At 42.1% G+C, this 26,838-nt stretch overlaps 3 protein-coding genes across 7 annotated transcripts in view; 2 read left to right on the top strand and 1 right to left on the bottom strand.

Annotated features, from left to right (window-relative positions):
- Nucleotides 1-26,838, top strand: part of LOC119022489 (putative C-type lectin domain family 20 member A) — an 826,153-nt gene that overhangs the window by 506,981 nt on the left and 292,334 nt on the right. The window lies entirely within an intron of this gene.
- On the bottom strand, nt 1,727-10,624 carry snx21 (sorting nexin family member 21). Its single transcript, XM_037103408.1, has 6 exons — nt 10,491-10,624; nt 6,947-7,269; nt 6,451-6,653; nt 5,931-6,072; nt 5,535-5,700; nt 1,727-4,530 (listed from the first exon to the last, which is right to left on the bottom strand). The coding sequence occupies exons 2-6, from the start codon at nt 7,236-7,238 to the stop codon at nt 4,017-4,019; spliced, it is 1,317 nt and encodes a 438-aa protein (XP_036959303.1). The 5' UTR covers nt 7,239-7,269; nt 10,491-10,624; the 3' UTR covers nt 1,727-4,016.
- On the top strand, nt 10,624-26,767 carry LOC119022480 (deoxyribonuclease-1-like). Of its 4 annotated transcripts, none has more exons than XM_037103426.1 (11): nt 10,624-10,762; nt 11,405-11,650; nt 16,599-16,776; nt 16,895-16,983; nt 17,843-17,854; nt 22,128-22,205; nt 22,550-22,647; nt 22,726-22,838; nt 23,234-23,391; nt 23,524-23,620; nt 24,548-26,767. In XM_037103426.1, exons 2-11 carry the CDS (start codon nt 11,487-11,489, stop codon nt 24,677-24,679), a joined length of 1,119 nt encoding a protein of 372 aa, XP_036959321.1. In that variant the 5' UTR covers nt 10,624-10,762; nt 11,405-11,486; the 3' UTR covers nt 24,680-26,767. The 4 variants fall into 4 exon arrangements, with proteins under 4 accessions (XP_036959321.1, XP_036959320.1, XP_036959323.1 ...); XM_037103425.1 differs by having other exon boundaries at nt 22,119-22,205; XM_037103428.1 differs by lacking the exon at nt 17,843-17,854.

Raw genomic sequence — 26,838 nt, 5'->3', positions numbered from 1 at the left:
AAAAACAAAAAATATCTGTGTAAAGTTTCTGTGTTTGTGTTCTTAAATGATCCAAAATGTTTCCAACAACCAGAAAAATCTGTCGTTTTGATCAAAGTCACGATTTGTTCCAGTCGTGAGTCGACTGCTGGAGAAACGTCTTTTCTGTTTCTACTGGACAACAAAACTGAACAAAGTAAACCTGCAACAGGCCAGAAACACAAACAGGAAACACATTCTGAAATCAATCAGCTGAAGTGAACGACAGAAGGAGAGATGATCTGTGAGTGAAGGAGAACACCAACGAATAGATTCTGACCTGAATTTAACAAAAAAAAACTTCCAGCTGAGAACAAAGAAATCTAACAAACGTCTGAACTCTCCTGACACGTGACGTGATTAGCCTAGCTTAGCATAAAGACTGTAAGCAGGGGGAAACTGCTAGCCTCGCTGCATCAACAGAGAAGACAATCCAACATCCAACACCTCAGCAGCTGACTCATGTTCAGCTCTGTGATACACGTCTTCATATTGATCCACAACACAGAGCTACAGGAGAAATAAAGGAATACTGAGAGAGGAAAAGCTTATTTGTAACAAATTTATTCCATAAAATATACTTGAAAATATACTTGTATGTAGCTACGAAGCAGCGCTGCAGACGGGCTGCGTCTCCACTGAGATCTGATGATGAACGATCACCTTCAGGTGAGTTCAGCTTCTCAGTGGAAACGCAGCCGAACACAGAAACACATTCACAAGATAGAAAAACCATCACGTGTTAAAACGTAAAATTCTGATGCTGCAACACATCTTTAATCTGAACTGGTTTAATATAAAAACGATCATTCGTTTGTAATTTAGAAATATCCAGCTGAATCTCCAACGTGATGAACCTCAGACTGCTTTTTGTAAAACCGTCAAAACTTTTTTCACATTTCTGAAGTGACCATGAAATTAAATTCATTGAAACAGCTGTGCAGCAGTGAAATGAAGGTGCATTTAGAAACAATCAACACATTAAACACATGAAATTCATTTCAATATTTGTTGTTTCTCGACTGAGATCCAAACCAGCAGAAATATTCTTTTAAGGTAAATATTGAGCTTCATGCAAGAAACACACATAATGTAATATTATTGTATTGTTTCCTTATCAGGTAATTTTTGAAATCAAATGTAGTTGCTACTTTTGAATCTCTGTGAGATCTGCATCACTGAACCTCGAGACACTGAGGGCGAAATGATGATATGTTAAGAATCAAACTTAATAAACGAGCTCCAACTTGATGATTTATGAAGTTTGTGCAGTTGAAGTGTTCAAACATCCGTCCTGACTGATCGATCAGTGTTCAGATCACAGCCGACATTCACCTGCGCCTGAGTGACCACCTGTGATGTGATGTCACTTCCTGCTACATATGATAAATAAACATCACTGAGACAAACAGACTCCATGTTTCTACTCAAAGACAGAAAGAAGTTCATGTAGAACATTTGCTGAATGAACAAGAAGGTCCAAATAATGCAGAATGAGTCAGAGACAGAGTTTCACAGAGTTTATAAAGTGTCTCCAACTCAACTACTCACTAAACTGACACATTTGTTAAGGGAGTCTGGGGACTTTCTCCACGGGGACAAAGAAGTCGCCTATATTGTTCCTGTTTAGTGTCTTTGTAACATGTGACATGTTTAGATCAATAACATGTTTCTTCTTTCATGGAGTGTAAATGGTGAAATCAGTGTAAACAGTGTGTTCAAACAGCTGATCAATGTTCTCCTCACTCAACAACTCTAAAAATCACATCATTTGTTAAGGGAGTCTGGTGATGTTGTTGTTGGCTCAGTGTGTTCACAAACATCTGCTGCTAACAGTGGAAGGTGAAGAGAGACCAGACATGAAGCAGACGGAGGTCAGAGAGAGAGAACGTGGCTACATGCAACCAAAAACATCTCTGAGAGATCGGATCTCAAAAGGTTCAGCTTCTGGACTTCTGGATCTGTCGACACGGGGTCAGATCCCTCAGGACAGATGTTAACATCAGTCTGAACAGCCTCGGTCTTTTTAAGTTTTCTTGCATGAAGTCTGTTGAACCTTTTATTTTTACTGGCTCTAAAAGTTTAATTTTGGTGTCAGAAATCAAAAAACCTCAGTAACGGAGGCGACAGTCGTGCTGCCGTTAGAGAAAGTCAGTTTAGATTCAGTGTCCTGTAACGACCTGTGTGATTAGGTCACAATCGTCTGAAAAGTTCAGGACCGTTGGATTTGTGTGAATCCTCCACAGGGTCAAGTAAGAAATACAAATACTGGTGATACTTTCTGTAAACAGAATGACACATTTTTTCAGGATGCAGAGAAGAAGAAGCAGGAAATGAGAGAGCTGCTCTGAGGAAGGCATCGCAGTAAGGCTGAGTACATGTCGAGTATTAATGTGAGTGTGCATATTGTTGTGGGTCAGTGAGGAGGCAGCTCGTCTGCATCCGTACATGTGCAGAGTAACATAATGTTAATGCCAATTTAACCCAGCGGTCAGATTTAATGCTTGATCATCTCCCCTGTGTGTGTTTTGTCTTTAATGACGTCGTCTCATCCCTCATTAATCGCTTGTTTCACAGCAGCATTAAAAACCTCGTTCTAAACTCTTCACATCGGATCATTTCCTCCTAACAGACACAGAACCTGTCAGATTAAAAATGACATTCCTGCTCCTGTGAATCACGTCTTCACATCTATATTAATCCCTTATCTGGTCTCCAAACCACACACAGAAACATGTTCATCACTGAGGAGCAGCAGATTTGTCCACGAACGTATCTGACGGTGAGCTGAAGTAAAGACTGAAACAGCCGTGTGTGAGTCAGCTGACGTGTCTCTAAGTGCTTTAATGGCTCCTGCTGATAAAAGGTTGCCTGGTGATTTAATGCCTCACACAGCATCCAATCAAATCGCCCGCTGCAGGAGAAAAGAGCCAGGATGCTGCTGTATGATTTAAAAAGTGCAATAAATAAGTTTCTCCCTAAAATCTAAACTGGAATCTTAATCTCCAAGTAAATCCTGTAAATAATCCCCACAATAATAATAATAATAATAATAATAATAATAATAATAATAATGATCTGTTAAAACTTATTTCAGATTTCACAGAAAAGTGCTACACAGACACGTGTGCATCACAGTTTCCTTTCTGAGGCAGCTGGATTCAAAAGGTGCAAATCCATCCGTGAAACTAATCAGAGAGAGAAACAGCTGATCGATTGAAAACAACACTGATTATTCTCGTAGGATCAGAGTGAAGTCGGAGCAACGACGTTCGGATCTGCCGACCTGCTTTAAGGCTTCAGGAGTGTGACTGAGTGATGACGAGCGTTACGGCCACTGAGATTCTGGAGGATTTCAATATTCTGACAAAAGAAGTTTTAAATTTGAGGAAAAGTCAAATTATGATGAAAAAATAGCCCCATGTAAGATAAGAGACTGATATGTAAGTGTTGGTGTCTGTGTTTGTTGTTTTTACAGAACATGTGTGATCAGTGTGATTTATAGTTGTTAAATTCAACAGTGATGTTCATCGTTTCACTGTTGATCTCATATTTAACAAGTTGAATGTTAAACTGTAAAATATCATAAGTATGTGTCACTTGATTTCACTTTGATAAATACAGTGAAACGTGTGTGTATGTTTATATTCTGCTGATTTATCAATACTGCCCCAAAAAGTCAGTATGAGTAGTTTTGGTGCCTTTATTTTGAAAGTGTAACTTAAATTCAGACTTAAATGATTTCTTTCTCCAAATGTTACAAATATTTTTATCTCACCTTTTCTTTGTTTAGTATGTTTTTGTGTTATGAGAAACAATCTTCACGTGTAGTTAGAAATATGATTTTCTCATGATGTATAAAATTAAAAACTATTAATTCTTGATATTACGACTTTAAAACTCTCAGGTGTTTTTCTGCTCACCGGCCGCAGCGCTCGTCTCCTAGCGTAGTGATTGTACTCTGCAGTGTGTGTCTGTGTGTGTGTGTGTGTGTGCAGCTAGCCCTCCCCCTCGCTCTCCTCCAGGTTGTGTTTGACCAGAAACTCTGTGATGGTTGGCTGATTGTCTAGCCCCGCCCACTGCTCCTCCAGGTGCCGCAGAAGCTCCTCCCACCGGCGCTTGTCTCTTCCCGTCTGCCACGACAGCCGTACCACCGCCCGTAACAACGGCAACAGAAGGGGGTGTGGCCTGTCTATATGCTGCTGCGATGAGTCGTGCTGGTCAGTCTGTGGGTGGGGCTCGTCAGTGAGTGGGCGGGACCTGTCCTCTGAGTGAGTCTCAGTCTCGGCGGGCGTCAGAACACGCAGAGCGTGGTCACAGTGATCCCGGGCCTCCTCCAGCTGGTCCACTTCCTGGAAACAGCTCGACAGCCCAACCAGGGTGAAGAACCAATGGGAAGAGGCCGGGGGTGGGGCCTGAGCCTGGTTGTCATAGTAACTCGCCCAGCCCAGTTTGTGTTGCAGTCTCTTGGCGTTGAGCAGCGGACCCAAGGCCTCCTGGTAACGTCCCACCCTCAACGACACAAGACAAACTCAAACTACCAACCGTGGAGCTACAAGTCGAGAGAACTAAGAAGTCTGTTTATCAAAAATACTCACAGATGGAAAAAGACAGAAGACAGGAGAGCTACAAGTCGACGGCTCGACTACTCATGACTTTTAACTGAATTTCCAACAAATGTCAGAAACTAAAACTAAGCAGCTGTTTCTGACTCAGTTTACCTCCATCTTTAACTTTAAGGAGTAAATCTACCAAGAAAGGAAGGAAGGAAGCTGCATGTAATTTGTACTTCCACTGCCTACATTACCCACGATGCAGTTCAGCCACAGAGTGACATCACTGGAGGTAATTTATCAGATTACAGATACATGCAGCTTCCTTTAATGTGGATAACTGCTGGCATTATCCTTTAAGTAAAAGCAGTTATACTACTGTGTAAAAATAAAAGTATAATTACTATCAATAAATACTAGTTACATGTAAAATACCTGCAAATATTATCAGCAAGTACAGAAAGTACTAATCATGTAAAATGGCTGAATTCAGAATCATATATATTATATAATTGTAAATATATACTTCTTGTGAATGTCTCATGTTACGTACATCATATTCTGTTTATTGATTATATTTTGTAATATTGATCAGACTCACATGTTGCTGTAGTATAAAGTAAATAACTGCTTCCTCAGGAGGCGTTCAGGCTCACGGCCCCATCGAGGGAAACTAAACAACCTGTAACTGTATCATTTCTTCTTCACCTTTAACTTTTATATTGATGTCATTTCTCTTTTCAATACTTCTTATTCGTCTGCTACATTATTGATATTGAACGAAAATGAAAAGAAGAGGAACACAGGATTTACTGCCCGGCAGGTGCTGCCGGACCGGTTTGTCTAAAACAATATATCAAATATTTAAGATGTGAAACTTTCCCAACAGAAGTCAAAGCCACATTTCAGCACATTTGTACTGTATTTATATAATAACTTACAGCCAAGTTTCATTTGTGTTACCTGATGAGAAGCTGTCCGGCCTGCAGGTCAGTCAGGTAGAAGAACTGCCGGACACACAGCGCCCCCCGCAGGGTGGAGAGGGAACACAGGTGATACAGGTACTGTTCGAACGCCCGGCTCCTCTTGGCGATCGTCTCCGCCGTGAAGTTCCTGCGCAGCTTCTTTCCTGCCGGGATTAAAACAGGAAGTGAACTCTCACCGCTACAGCAAACAAGAACCAGTCAGGCAGCAGAACTCACGTTGATACGTCACGTCTTTATACACTTTTTTCATTTCATTGAAGACTTTCCATCTGTGTTTTCACCCTGCCAGGCTGAGGATTCAAACCACCAACACCCATGAAAACAGCCTCCCCAGCTTCACGTTCAGACAGCTGACAGATTAATTTCTACTTACGTGGGAAACAGACGCGCTCCATCTGGTCTCCGTGGTTACGGCGCAGCGTGGCGTGCAGCCTCTGGAAGTCAGAGTATCGGCGGGTGATGATGGCCGGCGTCTTATCGCTGCCGCCGGACTGGATCACGTGGATGGTGTACAGCTGCAGGGAGACAGCGACAGGCTGAACGGTCTCCTGTGGTTTTCTGTGAGGCATCTGGACTTTATATTTTTATTGATAAACGCAGAAATCTTTTAAATATCTCCCTCAGGTAGGATTTACTTCGGCTGCACAACTTTTACAGAAGTAATACTGGAGATGAACCTGACAGGGCAGATTTATAGAGGTGGTGCATTCAAGTGCAGTCGTAAAAATGAAGTCATAAGTCAGTTCACAGTAAGGATGTTCGTAGATGTTGTAAGATTTGACAAATAAATCAGAGAACAGTCCCTGTGTAATAATCCTGTAACACACACACACACACACACACACACACACACACACACACCATCATCATCATCGTCAGCTGTTTGAACTCACCACATATTTGGAGGAGCTGTCCTGAACCACGCTGGCATCCGTCACTTCGAACAACAGGTTGTCGGTCAGTCGCCTCCCAGCGGGGGTGGGGCTTCCTCCACCGAGTCCACGAAGACTCCTCCAGCTCTCCTGAAGCTGCCGCGTCAGCAGGGAGGTGGAGGAGGGAGAGGGGGCTACTGGAGACACGCCCACAGGACTGGTGTCTGAACAGGACAGGTGAGACAGGGGTTGAGTCCTTTTTACACTTTAAGGACGATGTAAAAGAAACTTACCCCCAAACGGAGCACAACAAGCAGCTTGTGTAGCACAATTCGCATATCAGTTATGAATCTACTCATAAACTGGTGTCATTCATCAACTTAATGCGGGCAACTTCAAACAAGTCTGTGGAGTTTAATCTGACAAGAACACTCGTATGAATTAATATCACAGGTAAGACTGTGACAGTGTTTGTTCATGAGCGTCACCCTGTTAAATGAGCAGAGCTCCACCTCACCTGCGCTGCTGAGCCCCTCCTCCATCGACTCTCCCAGGAAGTCGGAGTCACTGTCCAGCCCCGAGCCTTCGCCCTCGGCTCCATCCTCTCCTCCTCCTCCTCCGCTGTCGAAGCACAGCGTCCCCCCGAGCCGGTCGGTCACACACTCCTCCTCCTCCTCAAGCTCCGCCTCCCAGTCACTCTCTTTAAACTCCTCCTCCTCCTGGATGCCTCCTGCTTCCTGCTCAGGTCCCGCCCCCTGACCATCTTTAAACAGCGAGCGCTTCAGACGGTCCAGCAGCCGGGACGCCATGACGCCGCCTGGCCACCGCAGGGGGGAGGGGCTGAAGAAACAACAGTTAATGTTCATTATTGATCTAACTGGGGTGTAAATATGGGTAACATTTCCACAGTCTCTCATTAAAGACAGTTAAAGTGTTGAACTTGTTCGTACGAACAAAAAAATCTGAGAGGTTGTCTGATGATTAATGAGAGGAAAGAAGAAATATTAAGTCAAAAAAAGGCTGATAACAAGTCACACACATCTGAAACAAGACAAAGCACGATTCACAGTTTTATCCTGATAATCATCAAAATACTCGTAAAACTAAAGTAAAAAAAAGGAAACAGAAGCATCAAAATAACTCAGGACATCGCTGCAGGCCTGTTCTTCAGTGAGCTGGACAGCTTTTACAAGCCCTTCATGTGAAAACATTCACAATTATCCAAACAATGTAAATCAACTTATTGTTGGTGTTTTTACCACGATGAAACATTTCATTGTCTCTTCCCTACACAGGAACCCAACCACACACTGACTTCTTTAAGAACCCATCAGCTGAAATGTTGTGACTTCATCCTCTGTTTGTGTAGATTTCATTATTTGAAAAAGAAAAAGACAACAAATGTAAATTGTGCACGTGCAGGAAGTCTCTATATTAAAGATATTGTCTGCTTGAAGCTGCATTCAGAGGTACTGCTGTGTGTGATAAATGCTGGGGCATCAGATCTGCACTTACAGTTCAGCTGTTCCAGCATTTTAGGCATTTCCGATGCGGGTGTCAGTATCGGAACAACCCTGGTACTTAATCACTTTCCATGACTGTCTTTAGGAGAAGTCTTTATCGAGACAGACTGCTGCAGAGAGCAGTTTCCTCGCCTGATTAAAGCTTTGTGAAATCGATGTGTACTCAGAACTTTTACTCCACTTCATCCCGTGCAGCTAAAACAAGAGAAAGAGGTACGAGGTAAGTGGTCACGTCTCTGACAATGATCAGACAAAGTCACGACAGACGCTCTTCATGTATACCTCTACGTCCCCGGTAAAGATCACGGGACGTTCACTTCCACAATCCAGGTCACTGAAAAAAATCTCTGGTCACATTTCAGCTCCACAGACACGCTGATCTACATCGGAAACAAGCCGGGCAGAGCAGCAGCAGGCTGAGCTGGCTCTGGTTACAGAGCTGGCGGCCTCTCTGAATGGAAATCATGTCACACATTAATAATGCAGCAGCTTGCTCAGTCAGCCTGCAGCCAGGAGATCCGCACACGGCGAGGCTTCGGCCTGCAGAGCTTCACCGGATCCTTCAGTCACACAGTCAACACATTCACACATTCATTTTCAGCACATCAGGTGTCTCTGTTTAGCAGGACAAACACCTGGCAGACATCAGAACAGTTTGTTTCGGGACACGAAAGTTCAGCCTGACCTGCCGGAAACAAACGTGAACCACCGACCTGCTCACATAACACATAACACATAACACATAACACATAACACATAACACGTACCACAGACACATCGTACCTGCTTTTATGTTGCCTAATATGCTCCGATATGATAAATCTGGTTCCAGAGATCATAATTACAGATGCATGATATGGATTAATACCAATAACGGATCATTTTCTGTGTCCCATGGCTGACACAGATAAGATAATCAATACATACATAATAAATAGCTCACATAGCTCAAATTTAAATAAAAACCTAATAATAAACTTTGTTCATAAAGAATCTTTCTGACAGAAGCTGCAGCTCAAAGCGAGTCAGCTGTCGGCACCTGAGTTAGTCATCAACACTCCTTTTAAATCATAACAGTATTATTCATAGCATCTTATCAAAAGACACAAAACTGGACCTAATGTGCAATGTTTCAATAATCTGAACTACATCTTTTATTCATGAAGCATGTAATGCTTTGATCCATTTCTAGTTTTATTTAATTTTCCTATTTCCTTTATTTATGATCATCTCATTTTACCTTGCCTGTTTTTACAATAATTTATTGTCTCTGAATCAACGTTTTATGCTTTATTTTAACTGTTGAGATGTGTTCTTTGTAACTGAAATTGACTGTTGTCTTATGTTGAAATATTGAGGCAAATCACACACACACACACACGTTTTGGGAACGTCATCTGATCAAATCATTTTTGGAAAATGTGCATATGATAACCAAGAACATTCTGTGATATACAAAACCAAAGGAATGTAAAGTTATGTAACTTGGAAGAATAAATGATTTCTGGTATGTCAATATGTCAACAAACACAATACTTTTAACAGTAAACTGAAGTAATGAATAACTTATGACACAGTAACTGATGTCCTCATGTTACGATAACAGACTTGTGTACACCCTTCTTAGATAATGCAGATTTGTAACTATGACTGTTTTATTTGTGTTTATTAGTCTCTTTTTATCTTATTTTACTTTGTTCGATATTTAATAACCTTCTGGTTGTAAAATGACACTCTTACATGGATAATGATTTGTGTTACATTCTCTATAATGTCCAATAAAATAATAGTAATAAGAGATACAAATATTATAACAACATATAATTAAATATTCATATATATTCATGATACATGTGTGCATCATATATAGAAATATTTATATGGGTGTATCATACAAATATGTACATTTAAGTATTTTAAAAAGGAAATTAAACCTTGTTTCATATAATTTTAGGAGAACGGGATTTTACGAGGCGTCCCTAAAGGTAGCACACCGGTCAGTTAACAAGTTAGCTATAAATATTGACGTAAGCTAGCTGGTTAACACTCTTAAAGTTAACATTATTAAAGTAATTAACTGCAGTTATAGAGAAACATCTTAATGAAGGGACTGTGGAGATACAGGCTAGCACCGTTAGCTCCATAGAAAACCGTATAAAGTTAGCGAGCAGGCTAACAACTTTGCTCTGCCTGTTAATGTTTATAATGGGATGTTGACGTTAACCGAGTAGTTAGTTAGCTAACAGCTAAAGTTCAGTCACTAACTCACTGACCAGCACCTGAGGCTCGTTTGACGGATCCAGTTAATCCTTCTCACGTAAGAACTAAAGTTTAAATCTCCAGCTGGCAGACTGAAGCTGGACAGTCCTGGTTCTGTTCGGTCTGAATGAAAAAGGGCTGTGGCGCTAACTGCTCACATCACTGCAAAGTTAGCACGCGAGCTAACAAGTTAGTTTGCAGTCAGTGTTTCTGGTCTTCGTGGATCCAGAACTGCTTCAGTTCTGACTCACTGAGCACCGGGACGTTTGGATCACTCACCCTGGGCTCAACGCTGACTGTCCCCGCTCCTGTTAATCCATGTCAGAGGGGGAATGTAGTGCTTGAAGCTCCGGTCAGGACCTCCGGGCTGGACCGTCCTGCTGCTGGTTGTGGGGTCCACAGCTGACTGATTCTTTCCCGGATTCCTCAAACGATCCCCGGCTACAGCCTGCAGGGGAGGCGGGACCAGCCGGATGTCGGACAGGCACCATATAAGGAGATGCACTGCTGCACATCGGACAGCAGGGGGCGGTACCAAGCTGATGACGATGGTTACAACAACAACAACAACAGCAATAATAATAATAATAATTATAATAGTATCACTGGTAATAAAAAATATTAATGATGATAATCATAATGACAATAACTGTAATACTAATATCATCAATAAAAATAATGTAATAATGGTGCTAAAAATACTATTCTTAATAATAACAACAATGCAAATAATAATAATAATAATAATAATAATAATAATAATAATAATAATAATAATAATAATAATAATAATAACTGATCATAACACAATTAAAGAATAGCAGTGATGTAATTAATAGAAAATACTCATTTTTACTCAAGTAAAAGTATGTAAGTATTACATAAGTATAATTTTACTCAGTGTATCAAAAGTGACTGTACTCATTACAGTGAGTGTTTGATCATTCTACATCATATAATGTGTTATTATCAGTTCTGTAAGAAGTACAGTACAGTTACTTAGGTCACGTTAGCATTACCACAGTATAGGAATACTCTATTACCAGTGAAAGTACAGATAATATATGCAAGAAAATTGTATTGGACGTGTTCAAACTGGAGCTCAGTGATGTGTAGAAATGTTGATAGTGAGGCGTCATCCTGTTCATCCTCTCCACCGTACTGATTGTTTCCTGTGTCTGTTTCAAATCCAGATCGGACTTCCGTCTGACGTCCTCACCTCCTCCAGGGGGAATCATGAGGTACCCTATGCGTTGTCTCTCCCACAGGCCTTGAATGCAGCAGTGTAGGAGGGGGCGTGGCCAACCTGACTACCAGGTAGTGGTTCAGGTGACATCACTCACAGCAGGTAATGAGCCTCCACCCTGCAGCAGCAGCAGGAAGTTCAGCAGAGTTTCAGCAGCAGAGACACACGGTCGACCCTCCGCTCACCTGAACAGGTAAGAAAACCAGTAACAGCAGGCCTCTGCTGGGACCGGACCTGTGGCAGCTGCTGGCTGGTCTCAGTGTTTGCTGGTCTGAAGCTTTTAAAAGAACTCAGAGGTGGTTCTGAGGCCGGCGGGAGGAGTGTGTGTCAGTGTGTGACCCAGATCAAGGTGTGTTTGTTCTGTGTAACATGGATGTCAGTCTGGTTTTCACGCCTTCGTTCTCCTGTAAACTCCCAATAATCCATTTTTATTTTTAAATCTCAGCTAGAAGTTTTCAGTCTTTATTAAAAAAGATGTGCAGAATTATATACACATTTCTACCAGAGTCAGCTCGACAGATCTGGTACTTTTGCAAACTAAAGTCGAAAAGAACAGTTACAATCATTATTCATTAATCTGCAGATTGATTGATTGGCTCATTGGTCTATAAAGGTTTGGAACAGTGACAAATGTCTTAGATTGAGTCGAGCAAAGTTTAAGAAGTAAAGTTTTAAACTCTTTAATTTTTTTAAACTCTCAGATTTGTGAAGGTGACGTTGTCAGTTTGAATTTTAGGTGAAACATGTAGAACAAGTTGTGCAACACTTCCAGAAACTGTCGTGTCGTGTGTTCCTGCAGCTCTAAAAACACGTTGACAGTGTGAAAACGTTCAGACTGTTAGAAACATCCAGAGCAGACTTTACAGTGTGGTGATGTTTGAAGTCAGCCGCTGTTAAAGATGAACCTGTTTCCTTGTTAATTGGTGACTGAATGTGTCAGTTTGAGTTCAAACCGACACATTCTGAGCAAAGTTAACTGTTGCTGTGTTTCCTGTTCAGACAGGAAGTGCTGGTCCTTCACAAACGTTTAAACTGGGAGAGAAAGAAGCTGTGATGGGATCGTTAAACCCTTTCATGCACGAATTATTAAATCACAAGGAAACATTTTTCTGAATTTTTTTTTTTTACACTAAACAAGTGAAAAATCCTGCCAGTGACTTTATTCAGCGTATTTTATTTTGAAAGAGTTGCATAAATGTCCACTGCAGCGGTCGCTGAGCACTGAGAGTGTAACACCTTATCCAGGAATAACTGTAAATCCTTTTATTCTCAGAACCAGAACAGGATGTTGGAAATACATTAATCCAGATTTCAGTAATGTTTGGGTAAAAGAGAGAGTTTTGGTGTCTTTGTGGACCACTGGGTGCCTGAACATGGTTCTCCAGCTTCAAAATGACTTCCAGTTATCTGTCTGGTGTCGTCAACACGCAGCAAAATAACATCATGTACCTGTGCATCACTTTCTGTGTGTGTTGGATTAATCATCCAGAATATGTTCTCTGTAATCGGATCACTGAGGACCTGACTGCAGAGCTCAGCACAGCAGCAGCTTCACACCCGACGACTTCCTCTTCTTGTTTTGACTTCCTCCTTTGCTGTCGTGGTTTGTTCAGTCTCGGGCTGACCTCAGTTCACAGCGACCACGCAGGGGTCACAGGGCCTGTGTGAACCGGTGGTTCAGGTGTGTGTGACTCATGTCGGTCCAGTTTCTGCTGGCTGACATCAGCGTGACATCAGCGTGACACCAGCGTGACACCAGCGTGACTGTTCATGTTCGTGATGGCCTCTTCCCATTCAGGGTGGATTTAGGGATCAGACGGGTTCATTGATTCACATTGTGTGGCCTGTTTACCACTGAGTCCATTTAAATAATCATTAACACTTTCTGGGAAAATTCTTTTTAATGTCCGTCTCTTCTACGTCTTCTAACTTAAAGGGGAAGTTAGCGTAGTTTTGGAGAAGAAATACAGACTCGTAATTAATAATCTGTCCCTGTCATCTCAGTGAAAGTGAAGTTTACTGGGAACTGATCTATACGTGGATGTTGTGACATCACACTGTGACCTCAGTATCTACCTGCAGAGAGACGTTGGAGTGACGAGTCGTCAGCTGCCAGTTTAAACCACAGTTTGAACGCAGGACTTCAGAGGATTTGAAAGTTGGGCTGTGGTTCCTGCCGTCGGGACTCAGTATCTCACAGAGATTCACTGTGTTGTAACGACCGGACGCTCGAGCAGTGACAGTGAAGTTTTCTTTCCTGTTTTACACAACACACAGGATTAAAATCTAACTCAGTCTGATGAAACAGCACGTTGTGTTCTGGATCTCTGATTCTGCATCCTGACTTCATACAGCTCAAGTTAAAGTGTCGTGTCTCCTGCTCGCTGCTGCAGTTTATCTGAAGTCACCGAGAATAGAGGGAGTGTAGAACTCACCCGACTGGTCCTTCCACCTCCACCTGGGAGGGGCTGTGTGTGTGTGTGTGTGTGTGTGTGTGTGTGTGTGTGTGTGTGTGTGTGTGTGTGTGTGGACATGTTTCACTGTCGTCTGCTGCAGGAATGTTTGTTATCACATCTGCCGTCATGGTGTGTTTGCAGTGACAGAATGTAATAAGTATATTTACTCGAGTTCTGTATTAAGTGCAGTTTTGAGGGTCTTGAGCATTTCCATTTTCTGTTACTTTATTCCTCCACTCGACTACAATATGGAATTAAATATTGCACCTTTTACTCTATTACATTTATTTGATAGCTTCAGTTACTAGTTACTTTGTAGATTACCTGCTGATTAGCATAAAAAAATTGTTTTTTTAATCTAATTCTGATCAGATAAATGCTGAACATCAGCTCTGATAATCAGTTGACAAGTTCAGGTACTTGAATAAAAACAGACTCTGGTGACAGTAGAAGTTCTGATCCATCTTGTTTCCTCCAGTACAGTAACAGAGTTCAGGCTCTGACATGGACTCAGAGTATCAGAGTAAAAAGTCTCCCTCTGAAGGACATTTGTGCTCAAAGCTAACTGAAGCTCACGTCATATTAATAGAATTCAAAGACTATTAAAGTTAAAGGTAGAATCAGTAGGATTTGTCCCAGCTGTTCCTGAACGCACCACAGAGACAGTTGATTGTTGAGTCTCATTCCCAGGACGTCAAATAGACACATGTTGGGTTGGTAAAGCGTCCCGAGCAGCAACAAAGAGAGAAAATCAGAAACTCTCTGCAGATACGAGACACTAACACGCCTTTTCTCCACATTCCAGCCTCCCTCTCTGTCTGTTTACGGCTTCTTACGGCTTTTACGTCTTTGTCTCGTCTCGCTGCGTCTGATTGGTCCACATCAGTCTGCTGATGTTGGGAAATAACAAGAATCCAGAATTCAGCTCAGATGCATCAAACTAAAGTAACGAGGCTGTTCTGAAGCTGTGAGGAGGAGAAAGTTCAGGTGTAGAGAGGAGAAGTCACACAGATACTGAAGTACAGATACATGAAACATGTACTGGAGGACAGTAACTGAGTACTTGTACTCTGTTACTGTCCTCTCTGAGTGGACTTTGTTCACCGAGTCTGTTCAGAGTCAGAGCTTCTCTTCCTGCAGGAGTTTTTATTGTGGTGAGGTAATTTGCTGTCGGACCAGATGAGACTGAATGTAATAAATGATGCTGTTTGTTACGTTCTGGTGGGTCAGATTCTGCAGGTGTTGTCGTCCTCAGGCTCTCGGAGGTCTTGGGTTGTCTCTCTGTCTCTGTCTGTCAGGTCTGAACATGCTCTCGCTCGTCCATCAGACCAGTCGAACCACTCCGCTTGTCACAGTCGCACTCTGTTTGTTGAAAGCTGTTAAAGTTCAGCAGCAGTAAAAAGAGGTTAATATTTGAATCCCAGCCTCTCCTCCTGCTCTGATTCTTGGCTGTAGAAACTGCTGCCGTCGTGTTGTTGCTGCTTCAGTCCCTGAACCCAGAGGACAGATTGAATCAGTTCCCAGTTTCCGTCGTCCTCTCCTCTGCCTGCTCGTGAATACAGAATCGTGGAGTCGTGTTGTTCTGTGACGGGTTGTTGTGTTGTGTCACGTTTGGTTTCACGTCACTGCATCCATCTGGAAACAAACAGACATTTGATGTTCACCTCTGACTGAGCACACAGGCGGCCTACAGATCAGGTCTACAGAGTCCTGATTCACTTTATTAAAGCCAGTGGTGAAAGGAAACGACACCATTCAGATGTTTTTATAAAAACCAACATGTGAGACGTCGACAGCGATGAGTTAAAGATGATAATCATCAGCCTCATTGAGCACGTTGTCCTGTGAATTATAAGTTACACATCTCACCTTCACTCCAGGTCAATCTACACTTACCGAGGTACTTTTACACGTGTATTATTTTGTATCTTTTCATTTGTGTCCTTTATAACGAGGCTTCCCAGAGTTGATGCGCTATAAGACTCGATATGCTGCCAGATGTTTGTCTCAAAAAAAGACATTTGTAATAAATATTTTAAATATAAATCACTGTTTTTTTTTGTCAGGTAAAAATTCTCTTTAATTTTTTAGGATCCCTCATGTTTAATACTTGATAATCTGAGTGAAGCGTTCAGGGAACCGACAGGTGAACAGAAACATTTTGCATCTAAGCTATAAAATAAAAATGTGGGTTTCTACTCTCATTCTGATTATTTGTCTGTCTTGTACCCCAGGTTGATATTTCACTTCACATCTTTGACAAAGATCACGAGAGACGTAAACTCTATACATCCCGTCAGAAACACTGCGAACAGGTTTCTCTACTTGTTTTTGTGGCGTATTCTGTTGAACACAATAACAGCTGGGAGGAGTCGACCGACACACAAACAGCTCTTAAACCACGACGACACGGAGAAGCCTGATGTTCTTTCTCCCTGTTCTGATGTCTGTTAGCATCTGCAGAGACTCTTAACAGTCAACTTCCACCTGTTCCAGCTGCAGTTGTGTGTTTGCAGATGTTTGATTTGTTTCTTCTGATCGAACATGAAGCTGTTGAGACATTTATGGAATCAGAAAAGATTCTGTGTTTGAAGTCGTCGTCCTCCCGAGCAGAACAGCTCCGATGTCTGAACACACACAGAGATAACATGGACGGATGTTTTGTGTCTTTTCTCTTCTCCTCAGTCCAACCATGGGGCGGCGCTCTCCTCTTCTTCCTCTCCTCCTCCTCCTCCTCTTCTCCTTCCTCACCTCCTCAGTGGGAGGAGCCAAAAAGTCAGGATTCAGGATCTGTGCCTTCAACGTGCAGAAGTTCGACACGGTGAAATCTTCAAACTATAGACTGATGCACACACTGCTACGGGTAGGACACACACACACACACACACACACACACACACACACACACACACACACACACACACACACACACACACACACACACACACACTCTGATGCTTTCAGTCTGTTTCTGTGTGCAGATCGTGTCTCGCTGTGACATCACGCTCCTGCAGGATGTGGTGGATCCGCATGGTAAAGCCATCAAAAAGCTGGTGGATTCTCTCAACAGGTACAAACACACCTGAGCAGCTTCATGACCTGCTGCCTCCCTCTGCAGCGAGCAGTCACCAGTCTCTGATACATGTCGTGACTCGTCTTTTTAATGAACAAGGAGATTTAAAATGTAATGACTTTCTAATACGGCAGCCTTTATACAAGGTGTTAAAGGAAAAGTTCACCCCCAAAATTCAGTCTTCCTCTCCTCCTCCTGATGACATAAAGAAATGTTCTGTGGATCGTCACAGAATTTAAATTTCTGGGTGAACTTTTCCTTTCATTAATCATTTACTTTACTCAGTTTAAAGCTTGTTTACTCTTAATCTTTACCATGTTGGTTTTGTTAACTGTTACTTAAAAAGTTGTATTTGTTCTTTAAACGGTTCATTAGGCAGCATTAATTGATAATTAGTAAAGTCTCATTAGAGCCTTTATTTAAAGCCTTTTGAAGGTTGTGTTATTAGACTGTAAAGACTTGTTGATATCTCAGTTGATGGTCACTAATAATGAATTATTGAACGAGGACGCTGAAACGACTCTGCTCTCACACCTTCCGGTCCAAACTTGTTCTTTCACTCTTTGATGGTTGTTTCTCATATTCGCACATTTAAATTTGACCGTTTTAATAATCCAGAAGTGATTGAAAGTGATTTTGTTGATGTTTTAAGCGGCGCGTTCAGAGGACAGATCCCAGAGACTGAAGTTATACAGACTGAAATGTTTGAAGGATTTATAATCCAGCGCTGACTGAGGATCTAAACGTGACGTCCTCAGATCTGTGACAGCATCATGTATTGATACAATATTGTGATCATTACGTATCATTATCATCATTTATCATTATGTATGTGTCTGCTGTCTGCCTCCAACAGGGAAACTGACAGGTACAGTGGATTTTATAAGCATGTGGATCATTATCTAATCACATTTAATCATCCAATCAGCTTTATTTACCCTCTGTACTAATCCTAATGCCTGTGATAATTGGTGACACTTTATTTGGGATGTTCACTGTTCCAGTAACTCTGCAACACGTCAGCTGACAGAGAAGAGTCTCCGTCGACAGGGTTATCAATCGATGCCCGAACACGCTGAATGATCCTGATATCAATCAGCATGAACTTTTAACAGTTTATGTGACTTGATGTTTAACTTTAAAGAAACAGTTGATCCAAAAATGAAAAACTCTGTCATTAGAAAGTCAGGTGCCGTTTCGTGGTCCACAGAACATTTCTGCAGCTTCACAGTAAAAATATCTCCACACAGCTCGTCTGGTGTCCGAGTCACCAGCCGCTGAGATCACAGAGGGATTATAAAAAACATTTTACACCCTCGACGTGCTTTCAAGCTCGGACACCAGCTTCACACGGGGAGCAAACAAGCGTCTTGATCACAGCAGCTACACTGAAGATTTCAGCTCTTAAAAAAGGGGAAATAATATATTTATTAATTGATCTGCGAGATCTAAACTTAATAATCTGTATGGAGCCATTTGAAGCAGCTGCAGACAAACAACTGAAAAAAAAACAGCTTGTCCAAGTCTCAAGAAGTCTCAGAGATCCTGAACTGATTTATTGAAGATGTTATTCACGCCCTCGATGAGCAGGTGACTTCAGATGCACAGTTTTCCTCTTTGGGTGAACTATTCCTTTTAAGGTTGAAGGAACGGATCAGTACGTCCCCTACAGAGATCTGACACAAAACAAAGAGGGACCACTCGTCTCGCGGCATCAGAAGTTAAACCAGTTGTCTGAGTTACATGTTGCATCCTGGATGTAAAACATGTAAACTGAGTTGTCTGGTTGTCGAGAGTCTGGAAAACACAACAAGTTAGTTCCTGAACTGACTCCAAACCACATCCAGAGACAGCTGGAGGATCGTCTGAAACTGATCCAGAGTCACCTGAACAGATCAACCAAAATAAAGTGTTTCACAATATTACACTCGACAGTCAAACAGGGATTGAGGCGGTCCTGATGCAGCAGGTCCGACGCAGCTCGCTGTGTTGATTGAGCCAACGAACATTAACTAAATAAGGACTTTTACATCCTATGACACAGCACAGTTCATTTGTGTCCTGATTCAGCATTATTGATATTGTATGTTGTGCACAATAACATAACAGAAACCTAGATTTGAGTGTCATCAGCAAAATATAGAACATTTTTGTCAAATTTCGACACATATTAATCAACATGTGTGTAAATGTGCCGGTGTTAGCCAGCTGGCTGTGTTCAGCTGAAGTTCTGTAACTTATAAATAATGTAGCATGTATCCTTTATGTACACACCCAGGCAAGTCAGACGTAATCAAGTCAGCAGTCAAACCAGCAGTTTACCTCTGGTGGAAGCAGTTTGTTGGAGTGATGCTGAACAGATGAGCTGAGAACTGAGCAGCAGCAGTTCAGAGAAACGGGAGATGAGACAGTTTGTGGTCAAACAGTCACGAGATGAAATACAAGCAGTCATAAATACTGTTTATCTTACTGGACGACTCTCATGTAGTTTTACTGGAGTAGAACTTGAGTCCAACACATCCTGATGTCTAAATGACTGAACAGGTCGTCTGTCACTGACTCCCAGAACGAATCCTGTCGTACACTCGCAGTTTTCTTCGGTTTAAACAAACGCTTGGTGAGGTTTAGAAACTGACCACACAGAACTTATGTTACCTTACATGATGTAGCATTACTACATTAATATAATTCACTGCTTGTTTTTACACAGGACACAAGCAGCAGTTGGCTGAAAATTCAGTTTTTTTGAAACATCTGTTGAAGTGCACAGGACACAAACAGCTCCTCAGCCGTTGTATTCTACATATTCTACAGGTCCAAACATTAAAACTGCAGTGAAACATGGATATGATGTTGTTATGAATGTCTGCAGGTCTATTTTTGCAGAGTAACTCACACTGTGGTAAAAATAGGTGACCTGTGAACACCGACGCTGGAATGAAAAGTAAAACGTAACGCCACACAAATACAGGTCGTGTTCAGCCTGTAAAGTTCTGTTCTCACTCTCAAACACACCTCAGAGAACGTGTGGTGCAGCCGTGGAGCGGGTTGTACAACACCCGGGCAATCAAGTATAATTAACTGAAAAAGTTGTGAGACCTTGTGCTGAAAAACTGAGAATATTTAAAAACCTCGAGGCACGCTGCCATGTAGGATGACAGTGATTTTGCTGTAGATGCATTTCCCTTGACGTGTCAGTCGCTCATGCAGATCTATACTTACTTATTTCTATTTAAGTATATTTATTATATATACTCGTCACCTGACTTCCTCTTGTGTTGCCTGGATTATCACCACAGACACAATGTGGACTGTAACAAGCTGCTTTCACAGCCGATCTGTCGTCTCTGCTCATCATTCTTCCAGCTCAGTCACGTTTAACCACCATATTTGAGTTTGTCTCTTTGTCTGCTATTAAATATCGAGATACATTTGTTTTCTACATAAACTCTACATTTGGTGCCGGTGGTGTTTATAACATGTGATTTGGCTCAGAAATGATCCAATTCAACCCCAATTATCTGAAACTGTGCAGGCAGCTGTTTTTCCTCCTGGTTGATGTCTAACATCTCATCTCATCTCATTTTCTTCTGTTTGATTTCTTGGTGAAAATTTGATTTTTTAAATCTCTGGTGGTTGGTTCCAATCTGCTAATCAAGTTTGATTTTAGCTTTCGAATATGCAAATGAAGAGATGTGTCTGCTGACTAACGCATGTCTGCTGGTGTCCCTGGAGTCGCTCTGAGGGTCTCGTCTCCACACTGTGTTTTAACGATGTGTCAGAGCTGGAACCCGTCTGAACCCGTCTGAACCCGTCTGAACCCGTCTGAACCCGTCTGAAAACGTCTTGTGTGGCACTAAATCCAGGATGCATTAACGGTGCTGCTGCAAAATAGTGTCACAGACAGAGGAAGTGGAGAACACGACTAATTAATACAGTATTAAATGTATTAATCACTAACCTACGTGGGATTGAGAGCATGAATCATACCTGTTTAATTCTGTTGTTAACGGTCTAAATCGAGGTCGCTGTGCATGTCTGGATCTGTGGGAAAATATTCGAAGTCTCACCAACGACAGCCTCAGTGGTGCACTCAGGTCCCTCACTGATGTAAAAGTAACTGTACAACAATGTCAAAATAATTTGATATAAGTCAAAGTTAAACATTTAAAAAATCGTACTTAAGTAAAAGTATTCTCAGCTTCATGCAGTAAAAGTAGAGCAGCACAGTCGGCTGATGGAGTTGAAGCACCGGTGTCCATCTGATATCTGCTTCTGTGTGATATTATGAGATTATTACATTTGTAATAATTCCCGACTTGTCAAATACGTTCTGGGACGACAGCCGACTCGACCTGCAGTGTTTAACAGGAATGAGACTCAAAAAATAAACTTTCTCATAAATTTCATCCATGTGGGTGCAGCGTGCTGCAGCTGGAGCGCCTCCAGGTGGAGACACCTTCAGCTGCTTTATGAACAGTTAGCTAGTTCAGTCCAGCGGTTCCCAACCTCTGGGTCGGGCCCCTCTGAAGGGTCACCAGATTCCTCTGAGGTGTCGTCACATGAGGAAGTTTGATTCACGCATCTGTTTTCAGCTTGTGTGTTTTTTGTTTCCTCCAGTATTTATATTTAATGTAAAAAAAAAACCCCTTTGATCTAAATGAAACATGTGATCTAAATCATGGCCGGAGGCCCGGGAACCAACTGGAGGTCTCCAGGTTTACGTCAGTAACGAAGCGCAAAAACAAACAAAGAGTCAGAACTCAAAGCTTCAGATGTCTGCAGTCACATTTCTGCAGCTGCTCAGCAGGTCCAAGGACACCCGGCTCCATGTCAGCGATGGATGGTTTCATTTTAATTCAACAACATCGAAATGTCAATACTGTACACAGCTAAAAAACAACTGCAACTGAAAATGAGAGCGTTACCGTCGGCGATACTTCCCCAGATAGGTGAAGGTTTAAAAATCAGGCAGAGAGAAATCAAATATAAAACCTGGGCACATCGTCGTGGGACTGTTCGGTTCTGATCTGTTCTGATCTGTTCGGTTCTGTTCGGTTCTGTTCTGTTCTGATGGTGGCTGTTCACTGCTGCTTCTCCTCACTGTTTCTCTGTTTGTGTGTTGTGTTGAGGTATAACAGGTACCACTACAAGTCCCTGTCCAGCAAGAGTCTGGGAAACTCTCCCAGCAACATGCAGCAGTACGTGTTCATCTACAGGTGAGACGCAGCGCCGCCATCCACCCACAGACACACCTGTACGCACCTGGACACACCTGTACACACCTGGACACACCTGCACAGTCCCTCAGTCTTGTTTCATGAATGAAAAGACATCAGAAACATTTTTGCATAATTCTGCATTCTCCTGAACAACTGAAGAAAAACAAACCAGAAACTCGTCAGCTCGTGTTCGAGGTGTCAGTCACATCTTTTCTAATCAGTTTCTGATTTTGTGACTTGGATTAAGCTCATGAGAGAACGATCAAGTGAAATTCTTCCACTTTGGATCCAGCAGCAGTTTTATTCCTCTTCCATCTGAACCTCGTCTGCTCTCCAAACAGGGCCGAGACGGTGAATGTGACGGGTCAGCATCAGTACCAGAAGGAAAATTCCTTCGTCAGAGAGCCGTTCGTCGTTGCGTTCCAAAGCGACAGAACCGGTCAGTGGACACAAAACATACAGTTACTGACCCACCTGGTGCATCCTGTAGGCTCATTGTGTTCTTTCTCTCCTGCAGCTATCAAGAAGTTTATTCTGGTTCCTCTGCACACTGAACCCAGTCAGGCTGCCGAGGAGATCGACCGGCTCTACGACGTCTTCGAGGAAGTCAGCAACAAATGGAACAACACGGTGAGGAAAAGGGATTTGACAGGAAGGACGTTACGTTCATGAAGTGAAGTCCAGTTCCCCTCCAGCTCCAGTCAGCAGAACAGAACCTGGAGGTCCGCTCCAGATCACTGCTGCAGTCAGGCTGATCAACAGGAGGGAAGAGAAATGAACTTTTTAATCCCACAAGTTACAAAGACATCTCTGAGCTCTGATCCCATCGGATCAGAACAGAGTCTGATGAGACTCCAGGAGGTCTGGATCTGCCCCCGCCCTCACCCGTCACTCCAGACACAACACCTAGGACCTCTTGTGGCAGTCTCCCTCTAGTCTCAAGTTATTTATGTTCTGTCAGTCCACATCTGTGACCTCGACTGATTTAACTTTTCTTTTGTGTGTGTGTGTGTGTGTGTGTGTAGAATGTGATGTTCCTGGGAGATTTCCACGCTAGCTGTGCCTACGTTACCCGAGCCAGCAAGAAGGAGATCCGACTGTTCAGCAATTCAAAGTTCTCCACGCTGATCGGAGACAAAGTGGACACCACCGTCTCTGATGACACCCACTGTGCTTATGACAGGTGTGTGTGTGTGTGTGTGTTTGTGTGTGTGTGTGTGTGATGGACAGAGCAATGAAGATGGAATAAAATGGTGGAGGATATGAGGAAAACACAAGACTTCAACTCACTGTCCATTTTCTGTGTGTGTGGCAGGATCATAGTCCACGGGCCAGCCTTGCTGAAGACGATCACTCCGTTCTCCGCAACAGTCTTCAACTATCGCAAAGAGTTCAAACTCTCCAAGAGAAGTGTGAGTCTCTCTCTCTGTCTGTCTAATGTCAAAGAGGCCGACAGGTGAAGCCGAGCAAACAGCTCAGTGAGGCCATTGCTCTAATTTATGCTTATCAGTTAAAGTGAAACTCTCGCCAAAATACAACCGAGGCTTCTTTTTTGAATGTATATGAGTCAAACCTTCGTGTAAAAGCATAATATCGATGAAAGAGGCACTTTAAAAATGTACATTTTTCATTTTCAGGTCAAACTCATTTTCAATGGGAGTGCTACGGGCACTTTTACAATAGCATCAAAATCTGTATTTTTAAAACAGTAAGAAGTCTGGACACAACATGAAACTGTGCTGGTAGCATCACCAGGGTCTCTACACATGAACACCAGCACTGACAACATTGTTTGTGTACACAGAGTTACTAAAAAGAAAGTTTTTGAACAGCTCATGTTAGCAGCAGCTTGTTCCGCTCGCCGCCGTCCTGCCAGTGGAGAAGAGTCGACCTCAGAATGAGACGTAACCTGGAGGACAGTTAAGGTGGAACTACTGTCGTCCAGCAACAACTATCCACACCAGATCTCATGTGACTTTTCTGACTTTTGATTTTAGTATTGTTTCTTATGTGAGGCTCCTTTTTCAACTTCAAGGTGCGTTTGACTCGTATACATTCACAAAAAAAGCCTAGGTTAGATTTTGGCAAGAGTTTCAGTTTAAGTCTTAATATAATTCAAACAAGAGAGTTACATGAAGTCCACCTGTACAGTTGTCATGAAGGGATAAATTATGTGTTGAGACCAAAAGTGTTTTTGTTTGAGGCTGTAAGCAGGATTCTTTCTGCCTCGAGTGGCCGTTAGAGGAACTGCAGTTCTTGGTGGTTTCCTGAATGCAGACGCTGCTGGATGGTGATCTCCTCGTAGTTTGACTCTGTGCTCTGTTGCTTCTGTCTGCCAGGCGCTGGAGTTGAGTGACCACCTGCCTGTGGAGGTGAGACTAAAAAGCTCCGCCCCTCTCCTTCAGGCCACACCTCTCCTGATCCTCCTCAGTGTCTCTGCCATCGTCCAGTCCTTCCTGTCCGCTCTGTGATCGTCTGCTCGAGTCTTCAGGTTTAAACTCTCTAAAAGCCAAAGAATCTGTTGTTCTGCACAAAGTAGTCTGATTACTGGGAGGCATCAGGCTCAAAGTAACATGCATGGTAGTTGGATTGGAATGTAACTAAATACTTTTACTCAATTACTGAATTATTTTGAACAGTTTTTGAGGTTCATGTACTTTACTTGCATATTTCCAATAACTTCTTACTTCACTCCTCATTATTTGACAGCTTTAGATTCTGGTTTCTCTCCAGATTCACATTATTAAAACAGGTTATAAATAATTTATAAGTGATGAGATAATTTTACAGACCAAGTTACCAGGCAGATTATGATGTAGTTAAAATTATCCCCACCTTTAGCAGCTGCAGCACCAGTGACGATTACATATTAATGTTGGGGCCATGACAAGTAGTTTTTGGTACTTTTAATTGTTTTTTTGATGCAAATGCTATTTTAGCACTTAGCTTTGCTTGAGTGAGTAGAACTTTACAAAGTAAATGTACTTGGTAGTATTTCTTCTTTTTACTTCAGTCCACTGCAGTATCTGACCAGAGTGAAGCTGACGGACGAAAGAAACAGAAAGGTCAATGCTTAATTATCTCATCATTAAATCGATATAAATTTTGCTTTTACAAGGAAGGAAAGAAGCCAATATACTTTCAACCCATTTAAATCCTGATCACCATGAAAATATATTGGAGGATCTGCAGGAGATTCACTGATCGTCTGATTGGTTTGAAGTTGGTTTGATTCATGATCTGACTTCAGAGTTGAGGTTTGAAGTCTGAATTTATCAGCAGAGGCTGTTTAAAAAACCTCCGCTGGCTCCTAATTTCTCAGGGAAACGCTGAATGAAAAATCAAGAGAACCTAAAAATGAATCTTCATTTATCACCATGATTCTGCAGGTCAGTCATTAAAGGGTTCATCCACAGGTTTTCCACATTAAAGTGTGTGTGGTGACTACTGTTGCCTCTGTGGAAAAAGTGTTATGAAGCGTTTTATAACTTGCCTCCAGTGATGACACTCCTGGTCCACTCCACTGGATGTTGCATTGTGGGTAATGCAGTTGCCAGGTTTTGAAAAGCAGTCCACTAGCGTATCATTGCTCTCCTGTAACTCGTAATACTTGTTATGGACAGTTTAAAAACAGATTAAGCCGAAAAAAAATCACCTTTATAATTCCACATTCTTCTTGCTGTTAAAAACCTGTAACCTACATTACCCACAATGCAACTTAGCCACTGAGTGACATCACTGGAGGCAGGTTGCATGCAGCTTCCTGTGGAGCCACAAAAGGTTTTACACAACTGTCACTTTACACACTTTAAAGTGGAAAACTGGTGGAGTTGCCCTTTAAGTGTCCATCAGGAGTTTTGTTTTGTGCTTCTCTCGTCCAAAAATCAACCAACGCTACGAGAACATGTGACACTTTGTGATGTCATCAACACTATTATCACATCATTTTTGCTGGTGGAGAGTTTTTTGTGCCTGGATCAGAAACAGTGAAACGACCTTGTGGTGCCGTTCAGACGATGCCAAAGACTTTGACTGTTGATGTTAACAGAAGTCATTAACGGGAGGATGATGATTAATTAGTGTTTATTTATTGTTTAGCAGCGACGGCAGAGTAGTTATTCTGCTCCACACAGCTGATTTGATTAAAGAAGCTGCCTGATGAAGCCGTTCAGCACCACAAGGGTACAAATGTGTGATGTTCACCATCTGGGGAATTGAACCACTCACGTGGTGGTGTTGGTGCCTTGCTCTCCCGGTCGAACCTCACGGGCCAACAGACAGCAACAGGTCCTGTATCAGAGGACTGTAGAGTTTTTGATGCCTTCTAACTGAATGTACATACTGTAGATTTGAGTTTAAAGCCATTATAGAGTCAGTGAACACTCCATGTTTTCATCATCTTCCTTTCTGCTGTCAGCTCAGATTTGACTTTGTACAGAAACTGATTGTGTAAATATTTGAAAAATGTCAGGAAAAACATTTAATGTGTGTGTTTTTATGTTTCCAACATTCAGTAAAGTTTTTTTTTATGTTTTATTAAAATGCTTCAGATGATGTCATTGGTTGTGATTGTTCTTCCATCTTGTTTTTGTTTGTTTGTTTTTCAACACAGAATATTTTATGATTTCCA

This window comes from Acanthopagrus latus, chromosome 7 (assembly GCF_904848185.1).
Source record: "Acanthopagrus latus isolate v.2019 chromosome 7, fAcaLat1.1, whole genome shotgun sequence".
Taxonomy (NCBI): Eukaryota; Metazoa; Chordata; class Actinopteri; order Spariformes; family Sparidae; genus Acanthopagrus; species Acanthopagrus latus.
The sequence above is the reverse complement of the archived record's forward strand: the minus strand, read 5'-3'. Positions and strand labels throughout refer to the sequence as shown.